Genomic DNA, 27,416 nt, shown 5'->3' with positions numbered 1-27,416 from the left:
CATTGGTCAACAAAGTCAACCTTCCATTGGTTATTATATATTCTCATTAGCCAATAAAAGCAATCGAAACTCATACAGGAAGATACACGGGTAGAAAAAATGCAATCCCATGTGGAAGAAAGACATAAACATTGGCATTTTAATAAAATGTAAATATGAAACGTTTCAACATGTTCTAACAAATCTGTGCTATTTGAAAGACATCATTGGTTGTAATATCAATGTGGATTCACATTTTTCATGGTATATATTCCTCGAGAAATAACTGCCAAATAGAAATAAATATCACATACTTGTGAATATTCGTTTATTATCATTGAGTATACTTTGGTTCAGTTGTAAGCATAAACCGGCAAAATAGTTTGTAAGAATACACCGTAACATACATTGAGTGTTAATATGGCCACGGTTGTCTGAGCAGACATTAATGCTGCCTGGTCGAGTTGACGTGAATGCAACAAAAAAATTCTGTACCGTAGAAGGACAATTTCAAAGTCTAATTTGTCCTTAATATATTATTTATATTTTGATGCCAGGGTATGGTTTTAACATTTTTCAGTTTTCTGTAATCAAATTCTCTCCTATGACAGAGACATCTAATTTTTAACATGTTTTGTGACGAATAGTTTATGAATGACCCATACAAGGGCAACAGTGTTTTGTTGTCTTTGATCTATGTTATTTACACAGGTTTCGGTTGAAGTAAACTGCTTTGGTTGGCTCAGAACATATTGTATTTTATTCGTGTCACTCAGACGTCAAATGAAACGTGATTTATGCTGTATCTAATTCATGCGATTATTTGATATTGTACTTTTATGTATAGCTCCACACACTGCAGCAAATGGGAGAAACACTGTTGAACTACATGTCCCATAGTTCTTAGCAAACCCTTCGAGCTTGCTTCCACTTCCTCGTACAGGCGCAAGCGCACAATAGTAAAGAATGCGGACTTCGTCGCACACTGGATACGGAACGCTGTTAGAAAAGCTTTAAACAGGACAAATATGTCGAAAACACACACAAAGCCCGCGAATTTGTCGGGGCCTACAGCCTCTGGTGGACCTTCTTCCTCCTCTTCCTCCTCGCCATTAGGAGGCACAACGTCTCCCGCCAACGTCCTGCACGTACAGCCTGAGAAACCTCAACACTACACGTACGTAGACCACACACACACACACAACCTCACGTGTATTCAAAAGGAACACTGCCTATAGAAGTCAATTACTCACGGCGATTAGAATTTAAGTATTCTTTAATTGCTTCTGTGGTCGGGATGAATGTACACCAGTTATAGTTGGGCATAGAAGTGAGAGGCCTACTGGGTGACTAAGTGTGTATTTTTGATCATCCTCAAGTCTTATTTAGAGTTGTCCTAAGTTAACATTACCCTGTGTGTTGTGTCTGTAGCTTAGGGATGGACTATTTGGGGAGCCATCTGTTAAGTTTACCTGAGTTTCCCCTAAATGTTCTCAGGATAAGATCATTTGCAATAAAATGACAAAGATTGAATTACACATAGGCTACACCAGTGTTTTACCTAAAAGGCTTACATGTCTGTTTCCATGTATGTGGGCCATGGATTTGGCAGACCTGATTTGAACTAAGGCCAAAACCAGGCAAATGTGACTTTTCAGTTGGCGCTGAACTTGTATTAACTTCTCACAAAGGAAGTTTCGAATGGTTCAAAAAGGTTGTTCATTCTTCTAACCAAGTCCTAGGAATCATACTTGATTCTGAAATATAATCACAACTTTTAGGAGGCACTCTGTGAAAGGGACATACATTTCAAACATAGTCATGAAGTTGTCATTGCACCTGCAGTTTGCTATTTTTGTTGCTTGTTAACAAATATAGGAAATGATCTCCCCATGTCCCTATTTTCCCTCTGCCACCTCTGTCCAGGTATCTGAAGGAGTTCAGAACAGAGCAGTGCCCTCTGTTTGTGCAGCACAAGTGTACCCAGCACAGGCCCTTCGCCTGCTTCCACTGGCATTTCCTGAACCAGCGGCGTCGCAGACCCATCCGCAGGCGGGACGGGACCTTCAATTACAGCCCAGATGTCTACTGCACCAAATATGATGAGGGCACAGGCACCTGCGCTGACGGGGATGAGTGAGTTGTTTGTTTCTGTGTGAAAGAGAGAGGGAGAGGGTCTTTGTGTGGGTCTGGTACCTTGGTACCATAATACAAAGATAGATTTGGGGATTTGATCAACTGGTTCTCTAATTTTAAACTAGGCACCTACTTATTTTCTTAACGAGTCACCAGAACCGTTTATGGGAGGTTTCTAATCTACTCTACTGGCAAAAGAGTGGTCTATCATTCACTACCCATATTCATGGCATGGATGGAATGGTTCAATTATTGAGCATCTCTGCCATGAGTACTTAACACCTCTGAACAGACTATCAGCTGAAATTAACCAAACAATGTAGAAAAGCCTCAATCGTTGCCTGTCAGTTGTCTACAGTTTGTGGTCACTGTAACAGATTATTTAGGGCAGTGTTTGTCAATGAAGTGAATCTATTCAAGTTAATCGCCCATGATGATGATTGCTCACTACTGTGATTTTCAGAATACAACACCCCTCTATCCTGTTGTAACTAGTTTGGTCTGGTGGGTTCTAGCGAATTCTGGGGGTACCCCCAACCAGGACTCAAATGCAGATCCAGCAACTGTCAAGCCAACATATGTTTTGTTTTTTAAATGCAGTTGTTTCATTTATTTTTCAGTGCAATATCCCAAGTATGAACACAGTGATCACATACTAAAGCAGGATTGACCATAGACAGTCATTATGGCTCCAGGACTGCACATGTTTTATGAACTAGTTTCTCAGTCAAAACCAAGCTGCAGGCCAGCATTATTATAATTTGTTTTAGTTTTAAACTTGGCACTAAATAAGAACATGTTCCTTGCATGCGTACATGATAAAATAATGTGTTGAAAATAAGTGGCCTGGAGTGTTGTTGTTTTTTGGCTTGTTTTGTTACCTCGGTACTGTACGTAACACCGACCACCAAAAGTAACAACAAAAACATACCGTTGCTGTGATCTTTTGCTAAATCCTCCTACTGGCAGTATTTTGTTCACTAAGATGTAAAAAGAGTATATATTATACTTTCAATCGGCAAGGAGTAGGGAATCCAATGAATAGGTCTGATGAGAGGTTTTCACGAGGAACAATAGAGGAGCAATTTAAAGCTAGAAGAAACTCCTACCCCCCCAACTTGTGAAATGTCGTGACTGGTATGTGGCAGTGGTAACTTGGACCACCTGTGGAGATGTGCCTCTTGCTAAGTAAACCAGGTGTTACATTATGTGAATAGGACCTTTTAACAATTTTGACTTATTTCACAGTCTAGGGAAATGCTAATGGTGAAGATTTTGGCTTTGAGCTGATATCACGATGCGTAAGCTGTTCTTTGTCACTCACAATATTCAAATTCTCTGTCTGTGGGGTTATTTCTAGATGCCCGTTCCTGCATCGCACAGCGGGGGATACAGAGCGGAGATACCATCTGAGATACTATAAAACGGGCTCCTGTATACACGAGACGGACGGGAAGGGCCACTGCAGTAAGAACGGCTCCCACTGCGCCTTTGCGCATGGGTCACATGACCTACGTTGTCCTGTCTACGACATAAGGTACAGGAAGACACACAGCCTTTTAAAGAATCAGCATACACATGCATCCTTTTCTGTGCATCTTCAAATGAAGGCGTTGTCTGGTGACCCAGAGCCAATGTGTAGTCTAGGCTCTTTGTCTGTTTCATTGTTGCCCAGCCTCATGAATGGAGGGAGGGGACTGTGGGGACTTTTCTCAACTGATACTATATATTTTTACTCTTCACTTTTTACCCATTTTTCCATTCCTCAAGTAGTGCAGAAGCAACTTTGAGTGTAGCAAGCCATTCCTTTATTTTCATGCTTTATTTTCTTATTTTAACCATGATATATGTAGTCAGACCATGAAAGAGCACCTTGAAAATAAACAGTAGAGAATGCTTCCCTCTTATATCCAGAGAGGCCCAGCCCACCTTTTCAAACAAGATGCAATGATGGGTCCTAAAGATGTCACCAGAGATAAATCAAAGGGCACAATGGAAGATGGCACCCATCCAATAGTTTAGAATAGAGGAGGAGCTGATTTGCACATCCATCTAAAACAAAGTGTTCTTGGACATTTCTTTTTTTCCTATTATCACAGTATTTTCCCTCAGGTCGCCTGCAGCTAAACCCAGTTCTACTGCTTCCTGTGTTTTTATGATTAGGCCTTGTTTCTAAATGGGGTGCCATTAAACATATACAGCTTACGAGACCACTGCACCTTTTTCTTTCCTTTCCAAAAAAAGTTGAAAAGGAAGGTTTTGAGTGAGGATGTGTCTAGGGAGAGGGAAGTCTGGGCATCTCTGCTTAGACTGCTGCCCCCGCGACCCGGCCCCGGATAAACGGAAGATGATGATGATGATGGTTTTGAGTGAGGAACAGAAGGGTTAAAATTAAGAGACCACTGCAAATTGAACGCTTCTGTTCCTCACTCAAAACCTTCCTTTTCAACCTTTTTGGAAAGAAAAGAAAAAGGTGCAGTGGTCTCTTAACTTTTCCCGGGGCTGTATGTTAACATTAAAAGTCTTGCCTTGAGATTAGAATTACATTTATAGTTTTACTGCAAGATATGAATTGCCAGACATTTTTGTTCTTCAAGTTATGTATTCAAGAAACAAATAGGCCATAGTATTGGAGAAAAAAAGTTATATCTTTATTATTTTACCGAAGAAGAAAACAACTGAATGCAGAATATTCATGTATGACAGAATGCATGTATATGATAGGATTGTGTGGTTTCATGTTGACTAACCCTTTATTGCCTGACGTTCAAATTGTTTGGGAATGCAGATGTTTTTCAGCCTGAGAAAGTGGACACTTAATCAATTTCTGTCAGCCCTAAATGATGATAATTATAATCATCAAGATTTAGCTCAGTCAGAGGGGTTTCTTTCATACAAATGTCTTTCAAGATAGAAATGTCAGAATTTGCCTTTGTGGCACAAATTTAGATTCTGATTCAGTTTAGAAAGTAGGCTCCCAACATTCCGTATATTAGAAGCTATGCCCACTGTGAGTTAAAATCAGATTCCTAGTTCATGATAGATTAGTGAGTAGCAACATGAATTCAATTACCCAGATTTATAGCACCATGCCCAAATCTGTACAATAAGGCATCATAGAAACCTATTGTAAAAACAAGTGACGGAATACTGTGGATTACCATCATTCACATGGGCATAGTACGGCACAAAATGCATTCCAATCATTCAGTGATGTTTGTAACCGCGTTTTTGGTACAACCATGGCGAACCCTGTAAAGACTCAACATAATGCAACAACATCAGTGTTGAACACTGATCAAACTTGGCAGATATGTTGAGGGAGTGTCGGGAACCTAACTTCATTACCGTCCTCCTTCTTAATTGCGTCCCTCCCCCTCCAGGGAGGTGCAGGTGATGGAGTCCCAGGGAGGGTCGGGTGCCGCGGAGGGGGGAGGAGGTGAGGGCCAGTCGGGGCTGGCGGCCAGCACCGCCCTCATTGAGAAGATTCTGAGCGAAGAACCACGCTGGCAGGGTATGATTGCACACACACACACACACACACAGCGCATACTCGTCCCGAAACTCATCCGTAGCGGTAGCGTATGAAGTCTGGGTTTCCAAGGCTAATAGGTTTCTCCCCCGTTGTTCTCCGCAGACAACACTTACGTGTTGTCCCACTACAAGACGGAGCTGTGTAAAAAGCCTCCTCGCCTGTGTCGCCAAGGTTACGCCTGCCCTTACTACCACAACAGCAAAGACCGGCGGCGTAGTCCACATAAACACAAATACAGGTAAGGGAACGTGCACACATCCATTTGCCGCACACCGGCCCTGTGGTTAAACATACGGAATCTGGTTTCCCAAAACAGTGTGGCCTCTGTGTCCCTCTCCAGAGCTTTGCCGTGCCCAGCGGTCAAGCACAGTGAGGAGTGGGGAGACCCTAGTAAATGTGAGGGGGCTGAGGGGTGCCAGTATTGCCACACACGCACTGAGCAGCAGTTCCACCCTGAGGTAGGTGCTGAGGTTCCTGACTTTAGAAACGTGGTCTTCATCACAAAATCCGGGGTCATTCACATTTTTCACTACATTTTCTCGTGGATTTCAAAAGAATTCTGTCCAAAGAAGTAATGCTAGTGATGGCCAAACGAGGCTTCATTAGCGTTATTTTAGCAGCCGGATATTATGCTGGCAACACTCAGATTTTCTGTATCGCAATAAAAGACATCCTTAAAATGTATAAGGCAATATAGTTAATCTAGTCTGTAAAATGAACAGACACGAACAATATTGGAACGGACATTAAACATAAAATGTACAGACTAGATTGCCAACTATATTGCCTTATATATTTCAATGATGGCTTTTAATTAGAAAAATGTATTCTTAGTTAACACTGATAGCATAATATCCTTCTGCTAGAAGAACGGTAATGAAGCCTTGTATGGCCATCACTAAGTAATACATAGGGTTCCAGCAACATTAGAAATGCATTTTATTTGTTAGTGTTGGTAATTATTTTTCAGTGTCCACATTGGAAAATGTAAGTGCAAATTCCTGTTAGATGATAAGGTGTAGAAAGGTGAATGTTGGCAGAATTGTAAATGGCACTGGCTTTATTTTTGTTTAAGATTGCTCTCCTAATGTAAAGATCTAAGTTTCTAATAGGAAGTTTTACTAATGACAAGGCCAGGTAGGGAGAAGGGAGTTAACTCTGAATCCATGTTATAGGAATTTGGGGTGCAGTTGTACAAAATTCAGAAGAAAATGTCAAATGTATTTCAAATGAGATAATGACTGTGTGTTCTGTCTCCTGTTGCTATCAGATCTATAAATCCACAAAGTGTAACGACATGCAGCAGTCTGGCAGCTGTCCCCGTGGGCCGTTCTGTGCCTTTGCGCACCTAGACAACAGTAAGTGTCTGGCAGTTTCTCACCAATCGCATTGCGCGTTGATAGCAAGCAACTGACCTACCCTTCTTCTCCTCCCGTCCCGTAGAGCCGCCCGTCAGTGAAGAACCCTCGCTCCAGACCCCCAGTTCCCCACCTCCACCCCCAGGGCCTCTGGATCCTCACTCTGCCCAGGAAGGATGCTCCAGCCCGGGGGGCCGGGTTGCGAGGTCTGGTTCTCTGTCCGGTGGCCCGTTCTCCCCGTCGGGGGGGGTGTGTGTGGCCGAGCAGGGCCTCTTGGGGAGGGTACTGTCGCTGTGCGAGGATGTGTGCGGGGGAGGCGAACCCCTCTCCCCCTGGGCGGGGGAGGGCGGATACGGCCGGGCGCCAGGCTACGAGCGGGAAGACCAGGCCAAGCAGAAGAATTTTGCCATGGAGCAGCGCAACCGGGAAATGGCGTCCCATCATAGCAAACCGGTAGCTTTTTCTTGTCGTCAAAATCAACCGGCTTCTATCTGTCAACCTTTGATCAACACTATTGGCCTGCGTGTCTGTTGCAGCTCTAGGCAGTTTGTCATTGTCTTGCTGTCTCTGCGAGGCAGCCATCGTTGAGAAAACGATGAGGCGTCCTGGCTTATTGTAGCTGTCCCTTTTTAGGATCTTTTGGTGTTCCTCCCGGTGGGGAGTCCTCTGAGCCTGTCCTCCAGTGTTCCCTCCAGCCTGGCAGCCACGCCTCCCAGCCCAGCTCCTCCAGGACCCCTCCACCAGGGCCACCACCTCCACCAAGGTGCTCCGGCCCCAGGCCTCTCCTCGGGCATGAACGCCAACGCTCTGCCCTTCTACCCCACCAGTGACACCGTCGAGTCTGTGGTCGGTGAGTCACACTGGCGCAGGAGACCAGCCAAGAAGCAGACTGTTGTTGTTTTCTTCCTAGTGTTCAGGGAAATAATTGACTGTGTTTATCCACGAGGGGTAATGACATTGGGGAAGACCAACTGACATTTTGCTTCTGTTATTAATGTGTTGTGTAGAATCTGCGCTGGATGACCTGGACCTGAATGACTTTGGCATGTCTGCCCTGGAGAGAAGCCTGGAGGGCAGCTCCGCTCTGCCTAGAACCATGCCAGGTGGTTATGGAGACTACATACACACACACACACACACACACACACACGCACACACATGTACGCACACACCTGTGGAATGTCCTGGTTGGTTGATTTAAATGATTGATGTTGCAGGAGGGAATCAGGTACAGAGTTCTGCTCCAGTCAACATCCCAGGCTCCCTGTGCAGCTCCGCCCCTTTCAGTTCCCCCTCACCCTCTCCACCAATCAGGGCCCAGCAATCGCCTTTCTTCTCTCATCTGACACCGCATGGCCAATCAGAAAGCAACTTCTTGGGAACGTCGCATAGCTCCCTAGGTTTGTGGATTGTTCTTGAGGTCATGCATGCTGTTTCTCCCCAAAGCTTTTGGACGAAATCCCGCAACACTAAAGGAGATACTCATTTAGCGCCCTTCAAATTCTTATGTCGTGTGAAGGAACGAAAAAATGTCAATTCTATGTTCATTTACTTAGTAAATTATTCTTCATTATTTAGTATAGACATTTATACCTATATACTTAATTTCTGTCCTATCCCTATTATTGGAATGTTAGTGGTTAACAGATGTTTCTGTCAGGTGTGAATGCAGGGACAAAAGGGTTACTTTTAACTGTCTAGCTTGCCTGATCTTCGATAACACCACCATGTCTTATGAGATGGCCCTAGGAACAGATGGGAATGAGTCCCTAACCAATAAAGGGTCTGTTCTGCAGGACTAGTCTTGGTATCTTCATGTTAGATATAACCCTAGTGGGGTTTGGGAAAGCTCTGTCGCCTTTTCTTTACCTCCGCCTGCATCTTTGCTCTGGCAAACATCTTGAATCTCCGGAGAACTTTTGATCTTAGATACATGTACTGTCATGGTTATACTCTCTTTATACATTCAATTGGTTTGTTACATTAATCCATTGAATGATTGTAAAACGGGTCAAAATCCAATTATCTCCAGGCCTGAATGGTATGAGCAGTAGTATCTGGGAGCACCCGTCAGGCCAGGGTTCCCCCGGCACGCCCCCTGCCTTCCTGCCCACCATGAGCCAGAGCATGGAGACAGCCAGACTACGACAGGAACTGGACGAGGCTAACAGAGTGCTGAAACAGTGGGACCACACCTGGAGACATACAGCCCAGGTAGGAGGAGTGTGTGTCTGTGTGTGTCTGTGTGTGTCTGTGTGTGTCTGTGTGTGTCTGTGTGTGTCTGTGTGTGTGCCATGTATATGTTATTGTACACTAATACAGCACTCATACTCTTTATGTACTCTCCCCCTCTTTTCTACCATGCCACCCGTCACCATCACCCATATCTACCCTGTCTCTCTCTACACCCTGTCTCTCTCTACACCCTGTCTCTCTCTCTACATCCTCTACACACTCTCTCTCTCTACACACTGTCTCTCTCTACACCCTGTCTCTCTCTACACCCTGTCTCTCTCTACACCCTGTCTCCCTCTCTACACCCTGTCTCCCTCTCTACACCCTGTCTCTCTCTCTACACCTCTCTACACCCTGTCTCTCTCTCTACACCCTGTCTCTCTACACACTGTCTCTCTCTACACCCTCTACACCTCTCTACACCTTGTCTCTCTCTGCACCCTGTCTCTCTCTACACCCTCTCCATCTCTATCCACATCCCTCTCATTCAGTCGTGGGCGGTGCTGAAGTCTGATGCGGAGGAGTCTCGTGGCTCTGCCGCTCGGTTATCTCTAGAAGCAGAGCGTGCCAGGCAGGCTGAGGTGGAGGTGCAGAGACAGACTTCCCTCCTTCAGGAGGCGCTGGAGAGCATGACCACAGGAGAGAACCCCCACCTGGCCCTGCATCAGCTACAGCTGCTCCAAAGACTGCCTCTGGAGTCAGTCCTCAGTCTGCAGGCCCAGCTCTGTACATGTCTGCACGCCGTGGAGCAGGTAGAGGCCACGGCCAGTATACGCATGGTAGACCCAGCATTATGTTTGTGACTGTGAAACTGCTCCTCAGCAGAGCTCTCCTCACCCCAGCGTTCTCTGTTCCAGGTGGTGTACAGGAAGCAGCGTCAGGGTTGTGTGACATGCGGGGAGCAGGGGTCGATCTCTCTGCCCTGTGGACACGGTCTTCAGTGTGACGGCTGCTCTGGCTCTTCAGAGTGTCCCCTCTGCCCAGAACACAACCTGGATCCACTCTCCTGACCTGACTCAACCAGCTACAGTCCAGAGGGATTGTCCAGTGCAGACCAGCCTCACCCTGCCCGACCCACTTCATCAGCCCAGTCACCCTGACGCCAGACCCGACCAGTTCAAACTGGCTTTAGACCAGAACCCAAATAGTTGACCTTAAAGCTGTCTTTTGACCAGATGTTAGATACTCCATTTTCTCTTCCCTCTGATCCTAGATCAGTTGTCCTCATACAGAGACCAGCCTCCTGCCGCTATAGTCGCTGATTCAAATCAGAGATTTTTCTACTCACATACTGCCTGTTTGGAAGAAATGATTCATGATCGGCTCTCCTTACCACAGACCTGACATTTTAACCATTATGAGCTAAACCACTCTGATTCTTAGTCAATCGTTAAGTCCATGTTAGATCCAGACAGCTATTCCATGATACTACAGCCTGGGGGAAAACCCCAAAAGACAGCTGAGTACAAGTCATTGACATTCTAGTTGATATTTTCATGCCATTTCCATGCTTATTGGAGAGAAGTTAAGGCTAAATCAGGCTAAATCAGTGGTCATTATTTTGCTAACAACACTTCAAGTCATAGGTGGAAAAGGGCTGTATCTAAATAGATTTTGGAGGAAGCCTACAAAGTTGCTGAATTCGGAAAGATTTGAGGAAAGGATGCCTGTTAGACATTTGGGATACAGAAAGTCTGTTTGATTTTCAAAGATGGTTTCTATAATGTGACTGTCTCTCAGGTTTGCTGTCTGTAATATTCTTATCTGTTAACTGGAAGATGGGAGCTGGTTAACAACACAATCAAGAGACATGTACTAGTCAGTTGTGTAGTCTTTGAAATTGTTTATTTTTTCATTCAATAATAGCGCTTATTGTTAACTCAAATGCATTTTTATTTCTGTTAAACAACCAGCCTTTTTTTACTATAAAAATGAATGCATTATGTTTTTGAGACATCATTTCCATTTGTAGGGGTTTTGATATTTCACAGTATGTCAAGCTGGTATCACATACACCTCATGCAGTTCTATGTCAAACGTGCAACGCACTGAAGCCACCAGGTATCAGGTACCAACTGCAGCTTTGGAAACCCTCTCTCTCTATCTCTCTATCTCTCTCTCTCTCTATCTCTCTCTCTATCTCTCTCTCTCTCTCTCTCGCTATCTCTATCTCTCTCTCTCTCTTTCTCTCTCTCTGTGTGTGTGTGTGTCCCCGATGAAAGATCACTGTGATGATCTCTACTATACACAGACACGCACACTACTCCCACAGTCTGTACCTTCTCTTACTGTGTCCGCAAACAGTGTTTCATTTGGTGTTTTTTTTTGGAATAGAACAATAAATACAAAGGTATATTTTTGGATAATGAAGCTCTGTGCGTGTGTCATGGTTGTTTTCCCTCCTGTGACTGTTTCTCTCTCTGTCTTCGTTTCTTCACAAACACCTGGGCCTCCCGCTCTCCTTTTCTAGACTCCAACAGCTTCAGAATACTGTCATCTAGAGAAAACATACAGTTATGTGTCAGGTAAGCCGGTGTTCCTTTTCACAGAGTTTGTCGCTCTTCACAGAACTGAATTCCAAGTCATACCATTTGGTTTGGGGTGCATTAGAGGCAGACGGATCTGGGCAGGGGAGGGGTCGGGCCGGGACTCCTGTTTGTCCTCTGACCCCCCTCCGACCCCCGGCACGGCCTTCAGAGCTAGGAACGCCTCTCCCTCAAAGTCATCTGTCCTCAGTTTGTCATAGTCAAACACGCTCACCACCAGACATGCCCCTGCAGCTTGGCACTGTTCTACTGACACCAGACTGTCAGAGAGGGAGATGAGACAGAGAGAAGGACACCAGACTGTCAGAGAGGGAGATGAGACAGAGAGAAGGACACCAGACTGTCAGAGAGGGAGATGAGACGGAGAGAAGGACACCAGACTGTCAGAGAGGGAGATGAGACAGAGAGAAGGACACCAGACTGTCAGAGAGGGAGATGAGACATAAATTAGGGGAAAGTTGAAAGGCAAAGGGATGTTGGAAAGATGACTACTTGCATAGTTCCTAAAGGTACAAAGTAGAATGCAAAGGTTGGCATTCAAGTGGGAAAAGGTGGTTGTTTTGAAGTAAGATCCTCTGAGAGACTTCTGAGGATTATCTGTGTACCAATGTAGCGGTGGAGGGGGAACAGCTTAGTGCTTACAACTCAAAGGCCTCATCAAACAGGGGGTTGAGGTCACAGTTCTTGATCTGCGTGCTGCGAAGCTCCACTTCAGGGAACACATGGTGAGGCTCCAGGCACAACTGAACAAATGGATCACTGAAACCTGGGGAGAGAGGAGATATATGTGCATCTGATCTGTGAGAATACGTGTGTGGTACTTTAACATGCACTCACGTCTAGGCTAGGAGAGGAAAACACTCACCGTTGGAGTCCATGGGTATCAGGTTAGCGGCATTCAACACTTCCACTCTGAGTCTATGATCAGACCTCCTATAGGATGCTATGATTGTGACCGCACCATACTTCTCTCCACTGTAAACTTTCTGTAACACACCCACACACACACACAGGTTCAGTGTAATGTTTTGGGCAATACTATGTACGTCACAGTTACACAATCGAACACTTTCTTACCTGCTCCCATACTTTTCTCTCCAGGAATTTTTCTATAAGCTGCTGGGAGTTGAGGGAATTGTGTGTAAGATGAGCTTTCAGAATCTGAATGGGAGGTGAAGAAGTTTGGGTTATTGTACAGTGTCCCGGACCCAAAGTCACAGTTCCATACATGTCCTAATACAGAAGGTCCTGATGGTATACTGTGCAATTTGACCAACATGAACTGACCCTGTAGTCATCTGTGTGCAGGGTTTCAGGTGGCAGTCCATTCCCGTCAGCATGGAAACACTGCTCCAGACACTGCAACAACAACATTTACTTAAGAACCGTGTAGTTATGAATAGTGTACTAAGCTGGAGTGTGTAGTTACGAATAGTGTACTAATCTGGAGTGTGTAGTTACGAATAGTGTACTAATCTGGAGTGTGTAGTTACGAATAGTGTACTAATCTGGAGTGTGTAGTTACGAATAGTGTACTAATCTGGAGTGTGTAGTTACGAATAGTGTACTAATCTGGAGTGTGTAGTTATGAATAGTGTACTAATCTGGAGTGTGTAGTTACGAATAGTGTACTAATCTGGAGTGTGTAGTTACGAATAGTGTACTAATCTGGAGTGTGTAGTTACGAATAGTGTACTAATCTGGAGTGTGTAGTTACGAATAGTGTACTAATCTGGAGTGTGTAGTTACGAATAGTGTACTAATCTAGAGTGTGTACATAAGAATTGTGTCCCAACCTGGAGTGTGTCCTTAACAATAGTGTACCAACCTGGAGTGTGTCCTTAACGATAGTGTACCAACCTGGAGTGTGTCCTTAACGATAGTGTACCAACCTGGAGTGTGTACTTCAGTCGTTGACAGAACACCATGAGTCCCTCATCCTGCCTTGGCTGTGTGGCCACCTGGTATAAGGTCCGCAGGGAGTTAATCCACAAGGGAGTCAACAGACTATACAAGGGAAGAGGAGGGAGATGAGGCTTGACAACTATTCCAACATATTCATGTAGATGTGCTGGAACACACAAGGTAATGCCGGTTCAATACTAATTGAACCACTGGTAAGTTGTGTTTTGGAACTACAGGTGTGTGCACGTGCATGCGTCTACCTCTACCTGTTGAAGTTTTCCTGGACCAGGTTCTCGTTCATGTACTGCAGCTCTCTCTCCAGATATTTCATCAGAGGAACCACGGCCTGGGAAGGTGAACACATGGAACAGACTGACACGTTACGGTCATATTACTGAGTCATGTTAACGCACAGGAGGACACGTTCATCTTGGAATTCCGTTTCGCTCCATTAGAAACGCTTTCTTACATCTTCCGTGGACTTGGAGGGTAATCTGCGTCGAGTGGACATGCTGCGGACATAGGTCTCAATGTCTGAATTCAGCTGGAGGAGAGCAGGACATGTTATTTTACAACCATAGGGGTCAACTAATTCATTGGTCCCTTTCGACCCTCTGACCCCTCTTGCCTTGTCATGTGAGGTATTTTAGCGGCGTGCACGCATTTTTTTAGGCCCTTTTCTCACACGGTCACCTGGTCTGGGTCAACATCCCTCCATCCTCCCTCTCCCTTTTCTTACCTTCTGCCCAACGGTCTCCAAGGCGGAGCGTATCTCCCTGTTGAGCACGCTCTGTGCATGCTGCAGCTGCGAGGGCAGAACGTTCTGGAACTGGGAGTCGCCTATGACGTGACGGGTGCGTTCCCGCAGTCCCGCCCAGTTCAGCTGCTGGGGCAGGCGGGTCAGCACCGACCTCAGGTGTTCCAGGTCATTTACTACTACACACAGCTGGAGGGAATGACCGGCATACATTCAGAATTCCTCTCAGTTTGACAAGGGGCTCAACGGAAACGTCCTGAGAGAGGAAGTGTGGTCGACACTGAAAAGCTGCAGGATGTGAGTGAAGGGTGGAAGGGAGGGTCTGTTGTCCCTGGGCTCACCATGTTGACAGCGCTGCCGTGGTCCGAGTTCTCCGACAGCTCTCTGACCCTCTCCTTCAGGATACGACAGTAGTTCACCACGATCTTACACACATCCTGAACACAAACATGCACTTAAACACGCTAAAACCTGTGTGCCGACGATGAGACTATGCGTTTTCACGTTGACGCGTGACACAGCATGTGTGGTAATGTGTGGTAATGCGTGGTAATGTGTGGTAATGACAACATAGTGTGTGCGCTTCATTCGTTGATGTTTCCAGTGCAGCACCTCAGTGAGCTTGACCATGAGCATGAAGGCCTCCTCAGGGTCTGGCCAGGAGAGCTGCTCCCACAGCTGGCAGATGGGCTGGACGCAGGCCACCAGGTCTACGGCTGAGGAGCTGTGTTTGATGGGCACCGCCCCGGACTGCAGCGGCTGGAGCTGTGGGGAGACGGGGGGAGGGGCAGTGTTGAGTGTCTCAGCTGGCATTGAGGTGTACTGTGACTGTTTCACCTGGTATCTATTCTATCCTACCAGTTTCGCTTTTGGGGACCACTAAGGCCCAATCCAAAACCCCAATCCAAGACTCCTTGGCAGTCTTTTTTCCACATAAAAAAATGATGCAGCTTAAATGTTTAGTTATTTTCCCTGCTGGAGTTCATACATTCCAGTTGCTGATATACATTTTACTATAGGTTTATACAGAATGTCCTGCAGGTTGAAAGCCCTCTTCTACTTGTGTTGTAATAGTGTTACCTGGTCCACCTGTACAGCTCTCTCCACCCTGTCCTGAGTGGTGCTGAAGGCCTTGTTCAACCAGTATGGAAGTGCCTCACGGAAGTCCTCATGGAAGCAAGTCAGCTCTAGCAGCTTCCCTCTGAAACAACACACGTACTTCAGTGCTGTCACGTGTACTATTGAATGGGTGTAAGGTGCAGGGCGTAGTCATTTGCACGACTGCCTAGTGTCTAGTGTAACAGAGTGACATCTGACCTTTTCTGTAGGAAGGCCTTGTCTTTGTGGATGGCCTGCAGGCTCAGGTAGAGAGGGAACAGGCTATTGGCTAGACTCTGCTCCATCTCACCTTCCAGTAGACTCAGAGTGTGCCTCACCTCCTCTGCCAGCTACGGGAGAGACAAGTGGAAAGCTGTGAGTTGAACAGCGGGGAAAGGCAGAAAGTTTGGGGAGTCATGAGGTTATCTTTTCCGACAACTTACCAGGGAGTCCAGCTTTTGGTATACTATGGTGAACACATCCACCTGTACAGCACTAAGGAGGAAACAAACCAGTCCATTAATGTGATTAACAATCACCGTGTTTGTTTTCCATACAGACAATATCCCCTCATTTCACCCTGACGTTCTATTTGCTGGTTTGACTCGTACCTCACAAACACTCTGTTCCAGCTGTCCTTGTTGTGCTTGATGTCCTCCTGCACTTCTCCTATGAGCCTGGAGAGGGCGCTCACAGTCTCTGTCAGGTCCTGCAAAGACGAAGTGAGGGAGTCAGTGACCGGGATTGAAAGAGAGATGACACATATAGGGTACTGTATTCAATTGTATAGTGTATATTATAGAGTGTCCTCCCTCATCAGTACCTTGGTCATGGGCTGATGCAGCCCCTTCTTGATGGTGAACCACTCCTGTGTACCAGCCTGAGGCAAACAAAGACGTTCACTTATAACTTCCCAGGCTGCTTTATGGATCTTTGAGCATGTGTGGTGGGTACAGTATCACAGCGGTTGGTCGATCCGTACTCACGTCTACGGCCTCATTGACTTCTTCATGTAGGTCAAACTGAGCTGGGTTCAGTTTCTGGAACGCCTGAGTCTTGCAGATCTGACAGAGGATCCTGCAACAGATCCACACGCAGACTGTTTTAAGCACACAGTGTGACACACACACACACACACACACACAGTCACATGGATGCACAATCACACACGCGGTCACACATTCACACACACGAAAGGTACCTGAGCAGTGTGTGTAGGCGACTGGTGGCATCCTGCGTTGGGGGAAAGATGTCTCTGTATTTGGCCACAAGACACAGTCCATACTGCAGGAAACCATGGAGAGAGTCGCCCAGCTCCTGTTTCTGAATGTGCCGATTCATGTCATTAGTAATAATGAAACTGTCTGTTCAATTCAGTATGCAATGCACAATATATAAGCAGAGACTGTGTTACCTGCTGGTAGGGCAGCTCCTGTTGGTGCCAGTGGTACTCTATACTGGTCAGCTGCTGGAGCAGTACTGAGGAGTGGACCTCTAAACTCTGGTACAGTTTACTGTAGGCCACCCACTTCCTATGAGACATGGTGGAGACAGTTCCATTGCACACTCCTCTTTTCACAGCTCCTTATCTAAAACCATTGGTTGAAGAACCCAGAGGTCAATGTGACGGAACCTCTGGCCTTCACATCCACTGGGTTTTCATAAGGAGGCGTGAAGAGGGGACAAATGGAGTTTGATCGATGTGCGTGAGAGTTTTTGAGTGTCTGGTAATCTATGAGTGTGTGGTAGTCTATGAGTGTGTGGTAGTCTGTAAGTGTTTGTCTGTCTATGAGTGTGTGGTAGTCTATGAGTGTGTGGTAGTCTATGAGTGTGTGGAGTCTATGACTGTGTGGTAGCCTATTTACGCAAGGTCCTGCAGGAAAGGGGAGAGGTCATTCTGAGTGGCATAGAGTTCCAACAGGGACTGTCCCTCCCCACACAACTCCCCCTTCCATGGTCCGCTACCCTGAGTCGGAGAGAGAGAGTCGAAAGAGAGAAAGAGGTATATCGCCATCAGGGTTGGGTAGGTTACTTTTAAAATGTAATCCGTTAGAGTTACAAGTTACCTGTCCACATTTGTAATCAGAAACCTAACCTTTTGATTACTCAAACTCAATGTTAGAGTATACATAGCTGGCCAAAAACTGAATTAGCATTTTACCTTATGGTTTGTGTAGGCTACAGTGCCTTTGGAAATGAGTTTCAAAACCATTGCTTTTTACTTCAATATGATTGTGCTACATCTCTACATTACAAGCTAAGAGTCGGTCAGATATTCAGTCATTCCAATTAATCCAGTAAACCTTGATCTTCCAGAATCTGAACATAACCCAAAACCTAATGAAGCTTAAGCCTGTTCTGTTATTTGTGTTTCATTCATGTTTTTAATTGCTTCAAAACATTTTTGAAAAATAAATGGCAATTACTCGGAAAGGGTATTGACTTTGTTGTATATATAAATTAAGATATCCGTAGCTTTTCTTGCATGAACTAAATCTGCAGTAGTCTGATGATTTGCTCCACAACCAACATGGTCAAAATGTTGCAGTAACCCCCGGCACGCGAATGCACGTTTTCAATCGTGAACACCCGCATGATTATAAACCTGCACTCTTAGCTTAAAGTAAATGACGTCAGCAGCCAATGAAAATCAATTAACAACACTTTCAGAGATGCAAAGCTAGCAGAATGACACGGCCTACCTGTAAGGCCGGAGTTGATGTAGCCACGTCAAATGCAAATAATCATCCTTTGGCAGAGTTCTTCCCAACACACCCTTTCTCCTCAAAAGTCGGTAGATTCCATATAATGTTTTATCTTGAAGGCAGCGCCATGTTACAGCTATCTAACAAATAGTTTATTTATTACACCATTCCGGTCTAAGTTATTCGGTGAAACTCGACTTGTGTTGTTCGGTACATTTGACAAATAAACCTTGAAACTTGAAAAAGATATTACACCAGGTAGGCTTATTGTCTATCATTGGTCTGAGAATTATGCATTGAGTAGATAAGTTAATAACATTTTATATGGCTCGGCTAATATTATCGAAGATATACTCTGTTTTTACCAACCATCTAACCAGGCAAAACCGGAGAAATTTAAACTAGTGCTTCCTATGTCACTAAAATGGTTATGCACGTCCACCTTTGCGCATGATGATCACACACACAACTGAGGCACAATGTTTTGGTTGTAATAACGATGTTTTTATAACATTAAATAGTAAACTCAAACATACAATGTGTCATCATTATTTCTTGCAACTATTATTTTTCTATTGAAGTAATCCAAAAGTAATCATAAATATTTTCAAAAGTATCTGTAATGCATTTACAATATATTTGTTGGTAATGTAACGGATTACAGTTACTGTTTTTTGTAATTAGTTACTCCCCAACGCTGATCGCCAAGACAGATTAACTGTTAGATGTACAACGGTCAAATGTAAGGACTCATCCCTTCATTACCTGCTGCTTGGAGATGTGAGACTGGACAAACTGCTGTAGGATCCCACAGTAGTTGACATAAGGACTGCGTCCAGCACTCAAGGTCCCGTCTCTCTGTTCCAGACAAACACAGGCTGTAAGAAACAGTTCCTACTATTTCTGGGTGGGGATTGCCCAACTATAGGTGGGGGTGTATAACTTCAATGTTTGTCTTTGAGGAGGCTTGTGGTTTTTAGGTTAGGCTCATTTTGGAGATGATGCTGTATCATTGCTTCTTAGCCACCTCATGATCTATTTTCATGCGACTTCCCTGTCCTGTCCTCTTACTAAACCACATAAAATATCTATCCTGTCCTCTTACTAAACCACGTCATCTATCCTGTGCTCTTACTAAACCACATTCAAATATCTATCCTGTCCTCTTACTAAACCACGTCATCTATCCTGTGCTCTTACTAACCCACATCAGCTACCTATCCTGTCCTCTGACTAAACCACATCAACTACCTATCCTGTCCTCTTACAATACCACATTAACTATCCATCCTTTCCTCTATCTACAAAGTCACCATAATGGTTGATGGATCATTTGCGTGATAATTGGACATCTACATCATCTTCAGGGGGCCCAGTTATAGTGTAATGAGTCAGGTACGTAGGTAGATGGAGCTCATCCATGTTGGTTGGTGAACATTCTGATCAGTAGCCCTGAGTGGTATTGACTATACCACAATACCATGCTAAAGTCAAATACTCGATCCCTGTGTTTTTAAACGAAGGGTTATTTGCAGTGATAAATCATGGTTTTGGGGTTGTTGTTTTTACAGTAAAAGGAGAGGGTCATGTGAAACGTTTTTTGTATGTTAAATTATGAACAATCTCTAATGGGTTAATTTTTGTATAGACACTGTTTAAATGTGTTCATTATCTTGACCACTTCTGTTTTATTAACCTTCATTTACTGTTACATGTTTGTAGAGAACAACTTGAGCCCACCTCTTTATGGATGAATTTGAGCTGCAGATGACATTGACCTCGATCTGGATAGGTCTCGGTCCTTGGCTCCAGAATATACCAATTATCATCCGTACAATGTAGATCCTTCAGACACAAACACACGCATGCACATTTTACATGATCTGAATCCACAAAAGATATTCATTACACAAGATGTTACAACATTTTAGGGCTCAGATATCTAGACAACTGTAGAAACATCAGTCTCCACACAGCCAGGCTTCCCATGACTCCTGACCCGTAGCTCTTCCTTTGAATCTAACAGATCTGTTATTTGAAGGTCACATACTGTCAGCCTGTGAAAATGGCCCAGAATCCCTAACATCGGTACCGCAAGACTGAACTAACCACCAAGGCTGACATAATATGAGGGTCTGGTATTTGAGCAGGTTATCAGCAAAGGCCTACATGTAGCCATCAGATGAGCAGGCCCCTTCCAATACACACACACACTAACACACACAGACACACACATTTTGTACGTTACTCAGTGAGCATCATGGTATGTATTCTTGTGGAAACTGCTGTACCTTTAGTTTTAGCACAATGCTCCCCAAGAAATCATCCTGGCCTTTCTCTTTCTTAGCATCCTTGATCATCCTGAATGGGAAAAAAAATAATCAAGATTAGGATGCTGGGTGTGTATCCTCACTGTCAACCTGGTAGGTAATGTGATGCAATGGGCGGTACCACACCCAACACACATTAACAAGCCTAAATTATGCTTTCAGACTTTTTATGCTTCATTTGACAGGTAAATGTGGAAAGACAGAGACAGGCTTTTGCTGAAAGAGCAGCGGGCAGGATTCAAACCCATGCTGCAAACACGTATGTGTTAGTCGGGGGCTTTGGTTAGACCATTAGACCAATCTAGGTCACATTCACAAGCCTTCTGTGGTCAGAGTAGCCTGGTTCAATACTGATGAGACAATGTTTTCTAGAAAACAGAATAAACCAGAAATGATTGGTGTGTTTGTGTTTGAGGTGCTGTGTGGGTGGTGGGCTTCTAAATGAATTTGATATGGGGTGGACCTTTGCTGATAAGCTGCTTAAACATCAGCATCAGCCCCACAGGGGCATGCCTGAACAGCCTCTGTAATCAGTGCAAGATCACACAACAGGTTTTTGGGAATCTTAGCCATGTTCACATGTTGACAGTAAGGTGAGAATTTAGGAAATGTGACAACTAGCTGCTATCTTCAGTAAAACATTTTTAGGTATTGTCTGAACTCTCTTCTGGCGATTGACCTGGCCACAAAACATTTCACTCTTGCCCTTGAAAATCTCCTTATTTCCTACGGCAGCATGTCTTAGTTTATTGCTGTATGAGGAAGTGATGTCCTTTGAGTTTGAAGGCATTTACTTGTGGCCGACCAGATATGATATCAACATAGCGTCCCAGTTGCCGTGACAGCCCATGACCAAGCTATAACACCTTTCTACCATATTTCACTGATGAGGTGCTACAGTTTCCTCTTTCCATCAGCACGGTATGTATGTTGATCTTCATCTCATCTGGCCACAATACCATTTTCCAGAACTCTGTAGGTTCTGTTTTAAAAGCTAACTAATGGGATGCACCTTCCAGTGTAGTCTCTGTTTGGCTGATGAGATTATCCACACAGGGTGGTGGCTGGAACATCCATGCCTATAACCTGCAGAGTGTTCTGGAGCTTTCAGATTTTCTTCATTATTGTAATGGCTCTTTGATCATCCACAGAAGAGTTCCTCGTTGGCCAACTGGACCGATTGCTGAGCTCACCAGTGCTTGCCTCCTTTTGAACGATGTTCTCAACTACAATGTTTCTGATGGATTGTTAATGATTTTTCAGACATATATAGACCTAGACATTTAGTGACATCTGTTTGGTCCTCATGTTCACAAAGAACAAAATCACATTCTAAATGCAAATTCTAGAATTAAGCCTTGACATTGACAGCTGTCAGATGACTGCACAAATGTTTTGACAGAATACACCAGACTAACCAGAAACACCTGTCAAACCAATTGTCAAAACACCTGAAATTAAAATTCATATACATTATTGTAATTTCTAAATGGTGAAAACTGATATGTGCAGAAAATATGTAGACCAATACACAAACACAAAAGCCCTAAATAAAAGTTGAGGGTCTATAATTTAACCTTATAGTAACTATTTGATTTGAAATCCAAACATTTGAAGTATAGAGCCAAAAGAAGAATCAATGTCTCACTGTCCCGATACATACGGAGGGCTCGGTATGGGTGCACGTGTGTGTGTGTGTGCATGTAATAGCTACCTTCTCAGTCCGTGGAAGTTGGTTCTGATCTCCTCTAGCTTCTGTGCCAGAGACACCTCCTCATCTCTATCCCTGTAATTAAGATTTATCAGAAGTCATTATGGAAAAATACATATTGAAGTTAAATAAACCAAAATAAAGTAAAAAAAAGTATATATATATATTTATCTGGTGACTCACCACATCTCAAGGTGGAAGCTGGCCCTTGTGGTGTCTTCAAACTTCCTGCCAGCCCATGGGAAGAGAGATGTTTACTACCTCAATGAAATACGTTACATGTTTAGTTGATCCTAATGTTCAAGGCAACAAACTGATCTGGGACCTGGCTATAGAGGCACCATTTGTAAAGTAAACTCATAGTTATGTTCTATGAATGGGCTCCAATCTTGAGTAAATATTCTTTCACTCACATTACAAAAGTCTGGTTCCATATGGGGTTTAGGGTCTGTTTCTTGGTATCTGTTGTGTAGATCTCCTCGTCGGAGACAGCATCTTTTACCATGGCTTTACAGGGTTTAGGTTTGCCTCGATGTGTCTTGCACTCCTTTTCATCCTCTAGGATGGTCAACAGGCAGTATGGGTCACTGAAACCTGGGGACAATGTAACACAACCCAAACCACAACAGTTAAACATCTGTGCTCACTAAACTGACAAATCCCTCTGAAAATTATTTTGCCATCTACAGAGACTTAAATTAGTTTAAGTGAATTTGATTGGTTGACAGATCTGAAGTAAGGATGACGTACCACTGACATCTTTTCCCAGGATGCCCTTGGCTTCCTTCACAGTGGCCATTAAACAGTAGACTGGAGGCTGTGGATAAGACTTAAAACTCATGAATTGAGAAAAATACTAGACTCTTGCATATGGGAGAACCCTCTTAGATACTTGATAGTATAGATAAATACTGCTGGATTGAATGACTTCAAAATTCCAGTGTTCCCTCACTTCTGTGCTTTGAACCTTCTCTGTGAGACTCTCGTGTTCATCCTCTGTCATGCAGAAAGCCTGGAGGGGAAGGGGTCGGGTAGTTTCATAACAACAACAAGTTATTAATACTGAGACAGTGAAATAATCAGAGCACAGCATTCAGTCTGTGACAAGTTGTGGAACGAGGGAATGTATCTGGTTAGTTGAGTGTCAACTTGTTACCTCTCTGATGTATTGACGGAGATGGTTGTCAGTGAAGACCTCCGGTGAAGAAGGCTTCCCCAGTTTGTGGGTGATGGTGTACAACAGTTCTTTATACAGGGGCTTCAGCTGGGATGAAGGGCCAGGAGAAAGAAATGTTCAAGCCGCAAGAGACTCTGACAGGACATGTTCACGCAACCTACTGTTGCAAAAAAATAAATACATTTGAAAACAAGCATATTTCGCAATAGTAGCAATGATACCTCTAGCTCCTTGTGCTTTTTTTCTTTCTCCTCTGGGTTCTCATCATCTTTAAAGTCCTGTTAATACAGATACTGTTATTTACTGGGAGTCTGGTGTTGAAGACATTGTCAAGTGACATAATAAAAGGCACTGTGTGTGAATGGTTTGTTTATTACAGAACGAATGTAGACCAGACATCATTGATTATTATATTTATTGCCACAATAGGTGTTAGCACATGCTTTTTTACAACACCAACCACTATGTGGATAAAAGCAGGGGCTGGACCTACCCTCCTGTCCTTCTGTTTTCTGGTCATCCCAAGTTTACGGCCAGGGGAGATCTGGATTTATAGGTTAACACACAATGCTTAAACAGTTACCTTCTCATGGGAAGCATGTATAGTGAAGTAGCATTCATATATTGGATGTGCATATTCCAGAAACACATTTGAAGTTGAGGCATTCTCCTTACTCTACCTGTCTCTGTCGGACCCTGGTTGAGCCACTTATCTGTAAGGAAGTTGTTGTGAAAAGAAATCAAAACAGGTTAGCCCCTGGTCAGAAGCTCTCTGGTAATATACTTGTCATAGAAAGACATGCAAAAAATAGTCCAAAGTTACCTGCTATAACATTTCAATTATGTACTAGTGAGGAAAACTCAAGAAATGCCTGGGATTATTTTTCTATGCAAATAGCCCATAACACTGGTCAGATAGCCGACTTCCTCATTTAAGGCAATATGGAAATTACCCTCACAAGCTATATATTAATTTGAGCCACAAACAGGACATGTGATTCATCATTAATAGATATTTTTAGTGGGCAATGACTTGTTTGTTAGGGGAAATCGAGGCCGACATTTTTTAAAAAACCTTATAAGTATTTTTTTACCTAGAATACGCTACAGTACATGTTTGAATTTCCTGCTGTTCAGGAACATGTGTTTCACAACAAGATAATCAAATTAAGATTATTACTCCAATTGCAGCACTCAAATATAGCAAAGACAGAGTGTTAAATTATACTGACAAGGATTAACTTAAGACATGAATACACACATACACACAGGCATGCAAAGTTACACATACAGCATATCAAAACTATGGATGTCAGTTCTGATCTTTTATTAAAATAAAATAAAAACACTCTCCAAATCATCATCATCTGATCTCAAACAGAAACCATGAGTAGAACTGAAGTATGATTCACGTCTAATCTAAAAATAGCCCATAGACTGATAAAAAAAAAAACCTGAGTAAAGGAATGAATAGATTGAATGTGGGCCTAATGCTTCCACAACAGTGTCACATTAAATAAGAATGAAAGTCTCACAATGTCATTCCTCCTTAATCACATTAATGTGAGGCTAGTTAAAATCGTATAAAACATAGCATCACATATTTAACTAGTAGTGAAAATAATGTTTTGCAGGCCAATTTGACTATAGCATCTATTGTTTGGCCCCATACCAAACCAAAACCTAAGGGGATACAAACATGCAGCACACACTGGAACTTGATAACGGCAAAAGAGTCGAAAATGGAATTTAAACCCTTTAAAAGTGGATATTTGTTGCAATTTTAATCCTTCATAGATATATCAAAAACAATAAAGGTGTTTTGAGAGAATATTATTAGGTTGGATTTTATTCATCGCTTATTACAGAGGAACACATTCAAAGGGAACCTGTTTTCTACATAAAGTTCGCTACTTGCCTGATCGGGAGGTTGTAGTAGGTTTTCTCCTTTTTTTGAGAACCCATCTTGGTTTGGCATCATGGTTGTGATGGATGATGAGCCTTCTGATGAGGCTGTGTTGTCGACTGTGCCTAGTGAATGGGAAGAAGTGAGACAAAAATGCAAGAAGGTAGTGTAGAGCCTGGCCAAATTATTGCTTAGCAACAGGAAGTCATCATTTCCTGTTGAATGTAGTTGCTGTGACTTGCAACCGTTTCTTAATCTGTTTCACATACACCCTCACACGCATAAACAAATGATAAAAACTCACACATTCAGAGAGACACACACACGCATCTAACCTTTAATTCAGAACCCTATTCCTAACAATAACACCAAATTGTGATTTTCCTACCCCAAACCTAAGCATACACTCTCTCTCTCTCTCTCTCTCTCTCTCTCTCCCCTACTCTCGCTCTCCTCTTTCTCACACACACACCACATCCAGCCCTTTCATTACAATGGTCTGTTTCCCTCTCTGCACTGTGTTCTCCTCTTATCTGACTCTGTTGCAACACCACCATATCATCCGTCACCGCAGACTTCGTCAAGATTGAGCACAGTGTGCAACACTAAGGGGTCTGCATTCAGCCACACAGCTATAACTACTGTCCTCAGGGCCGTTCACATGTCATTTGCTATGTACTGTTATGGATTAAGCAAGCCAGTAAAATATACACTCTTTACATGGTTGTTAATAATAGGGCATGGAAATGTCCACAGAACGTATCCTGAGAGTGCTGAATTGTACACTATGAGACATAATAATACATTCAGTTTGACTGGTTGGGAGCTTAACACCTGCAATGTATAGCACAGCACAACACACAATCAAGACAAAGACTTCTCAGAATACCCCCGCTGAAGAGGAGTGGGCAGATCTGTTAATGTTAGCGACCTGCGCTGACCACAGAATGTACCCATAGCAGTTACTACACATTACCGCTGATCTGACACTAGCACTTATTCAATAGATGCAAGTAACGTTCTCTGTTTTTATGCAAGTGACCATTTTATTGGTTACTATTGCTTTTCCATTTGCAAAACTGCAGTTACACCTGGAAGTCTGTGGTGACTATGTCTAGCATTACATTACAGATATCCATAACTATAAGAATTGTTGGCAAATCTTTCATCAAAGCATCAGCCATCTTCCATTTGCTTTTCCATTTTCTCAATCTGTAATAATCATTTAGCAATTGACTGTTCATATTGACTATTATCATTACAAATTATTGGATGTCATCAAATTACATGAAATGCCATAGCATGAATGTAAATAACATTTAAATTAAAACATTATAAAAAAAAAATCTTATCATCGATGAGAAAATATTCCACTTTAACTAGTCTACTTTTGACAAGAGATTCCTGTATTTTGCCTTTAGTCACTGTGGTGGACATTGTAGTGATGGCGGTGTGTGTCAGCATAAACATGACTGATATGACTGATACATGTCTTTTATGACTGTTCATGTCTTTTATTTAAGGATAGTGATCATATGAAGCCATTTATTATCACATAGTGGTTTGGATCCTTTTTAAATCATAATGATAACAGAAATCACACAAATGGCCCTGATCAAATGTTTACATACCCTTGAATATTTGACCTTCTTACAGAAACACGAGGTGACACACAGAGGTGAAGATTGCAATTACAGGTGACTTTCCCACACCTGTGGCTTTTTAAATTGAAATTAGTGTCTGTGAATAAATAGTCAATTAATTTGTTAGCTCTCAAAAGCCTTGCAAATGCCAGTCAGCACGGTTCAATCACTTATTAAGAAGTGGAAAATTCAGGGATCTCTTGATACCAAGCCAAGGTCAGGTAGACCAAAATATATTTCAGCAAAAACTGCCAGAATAATATTTCGGGGTACAAAGAAAAACCCAAAGGTAACCTCAGGAGAAATATAGGCTGCTCTGGAAAAAGACGGTGTGGTTGTTTCAACGAGCACAATACGACAACACTTGAAGAAAAATAAGCTGCATGGTCGAGTTG

The 27,416-nt window shown here is 43.4% G+C and overlaps 2 protein-coding genes across 3 annotated transcripts; one reads left to right on the top strand and one right to left on the bottom strand.

The window, feature by feature from the left end:
• The first annotated feature begins 910 nt into the window (after window positions 1–910).
• unk (unk zinc finger) lies at window positions 911–11,613 on the top strand. The gene is made up of 14 exons (XM_010891896.3): window positions 911–1,156; window positions 1,906–2,115; window positions 3,476–3,652; window positions 5,499–5,629; window positions 5,753–5,888; window positions 5,991–6,108; window positions 6,921–7,008; window positions 7,094–7,461; window positions 7,642–7,858; window positions 8,016–8,111; window positions 8,226–8,408; window positions 9,041–9,222; window positions 9,735–9,995; window positions 10,101–11,613. Exons 1-14 carry the CDS (start codon window positions 1,008–1,010, stop codon window positions 10,251–10,253), a joined length of 2,469 nt encoding a protein of 822 aa, XP_010890198.1. The 5' UTR covers window positions 911–1,007; the 3' UTR covers window positions 10,254–11,613.
• Window positions 11,581–25,813, bottom strand: unc13d (unc-13 homolog D (C. elegans)). 2 transcript variants are annotated; one of them, XM_010891898.4, is made up of 35 exons: window positions 25,714–25,810; window positions 25,391–25,503; window positions 24,153–24,185; window positions 23,966–24,016; window positions 23,694–23,750; window positions 23,452–23,559; window positions 23,248–23,307; window positions 23,046–23,112; window positions 22,709–22,889; window positions 22,479–22,523; window positions 22,299–22,370; window positions 20,546–20,615; window positions 19,995–20,099; window positions 19,020–19,112; window positions 17,415–17,515; window positions 16,964–17,081; window positions 16,751–16,872; window positions 16,536–16,626; window positions 16,373–16,429; window positions 16,161–16,258; window positions 15,993–16,044; window positions 15,769–15,899; window positions 15,532–15,652; window positions 15,064–15,216; window positions 14,793–14,888; window positions 14,434–14,640; window positions 14,164–14,238; window positions 13,961–14,040; window positions 13,682–13,796; window positions 13,077–13,148; window positions 12,867–12,950; window positions 12,655–12,775; window positions 12,432–12,555; window positions 11,832–12,049; window positions 11,581–11,740 (listed from the first exon to the last, which is right to left on the bottom strand). In XM_010891898.4, the coding sequence occupies exons 2-35, from the start codon at window positions 25,451–25,453 to the stop codon at window positions 11,628–11,630; spliced, it is 3,354 nt and encodes a 1,117-aa protein (XP_010890200.1). In that variant the 5' UTR covers window positions 25,454–25,503; window positions 25,714–25,810; the 3' UTR covers window positions 11,581–11,627. The 2 variants fall into 2 exon arrangements, with proteins under 2 accessions (XP_010890200.1, XP_010890199.1); XM_010891897.3 differs by having other exon boundaries at window positions 25,391–25,813.
• Between the last annotated feature and the right edge of the window lie 1,603 nt (window positions 25,814–27,416).

The sequence above is a fragment of the Esox lucius genome, chromosome 5 (genome assembly GCF_011004845.1).
Source record: "Esox lucius isolate fEsoLuc1 chromosome 5, fEsoLuc1.pri, whole genome shotgun sequence".
Classification (NCBI taxonomy): domain Eukaryota; kingdom Metazoa; phylum Chordata; class Actinopteri; order Esociformes; family Esocidae; genus Esox; species Esox lucius.
Note: the sequence above shows the minus strand (reverse complement) of the source record. Positions and strands in the feature narration are given on the sequence as shown.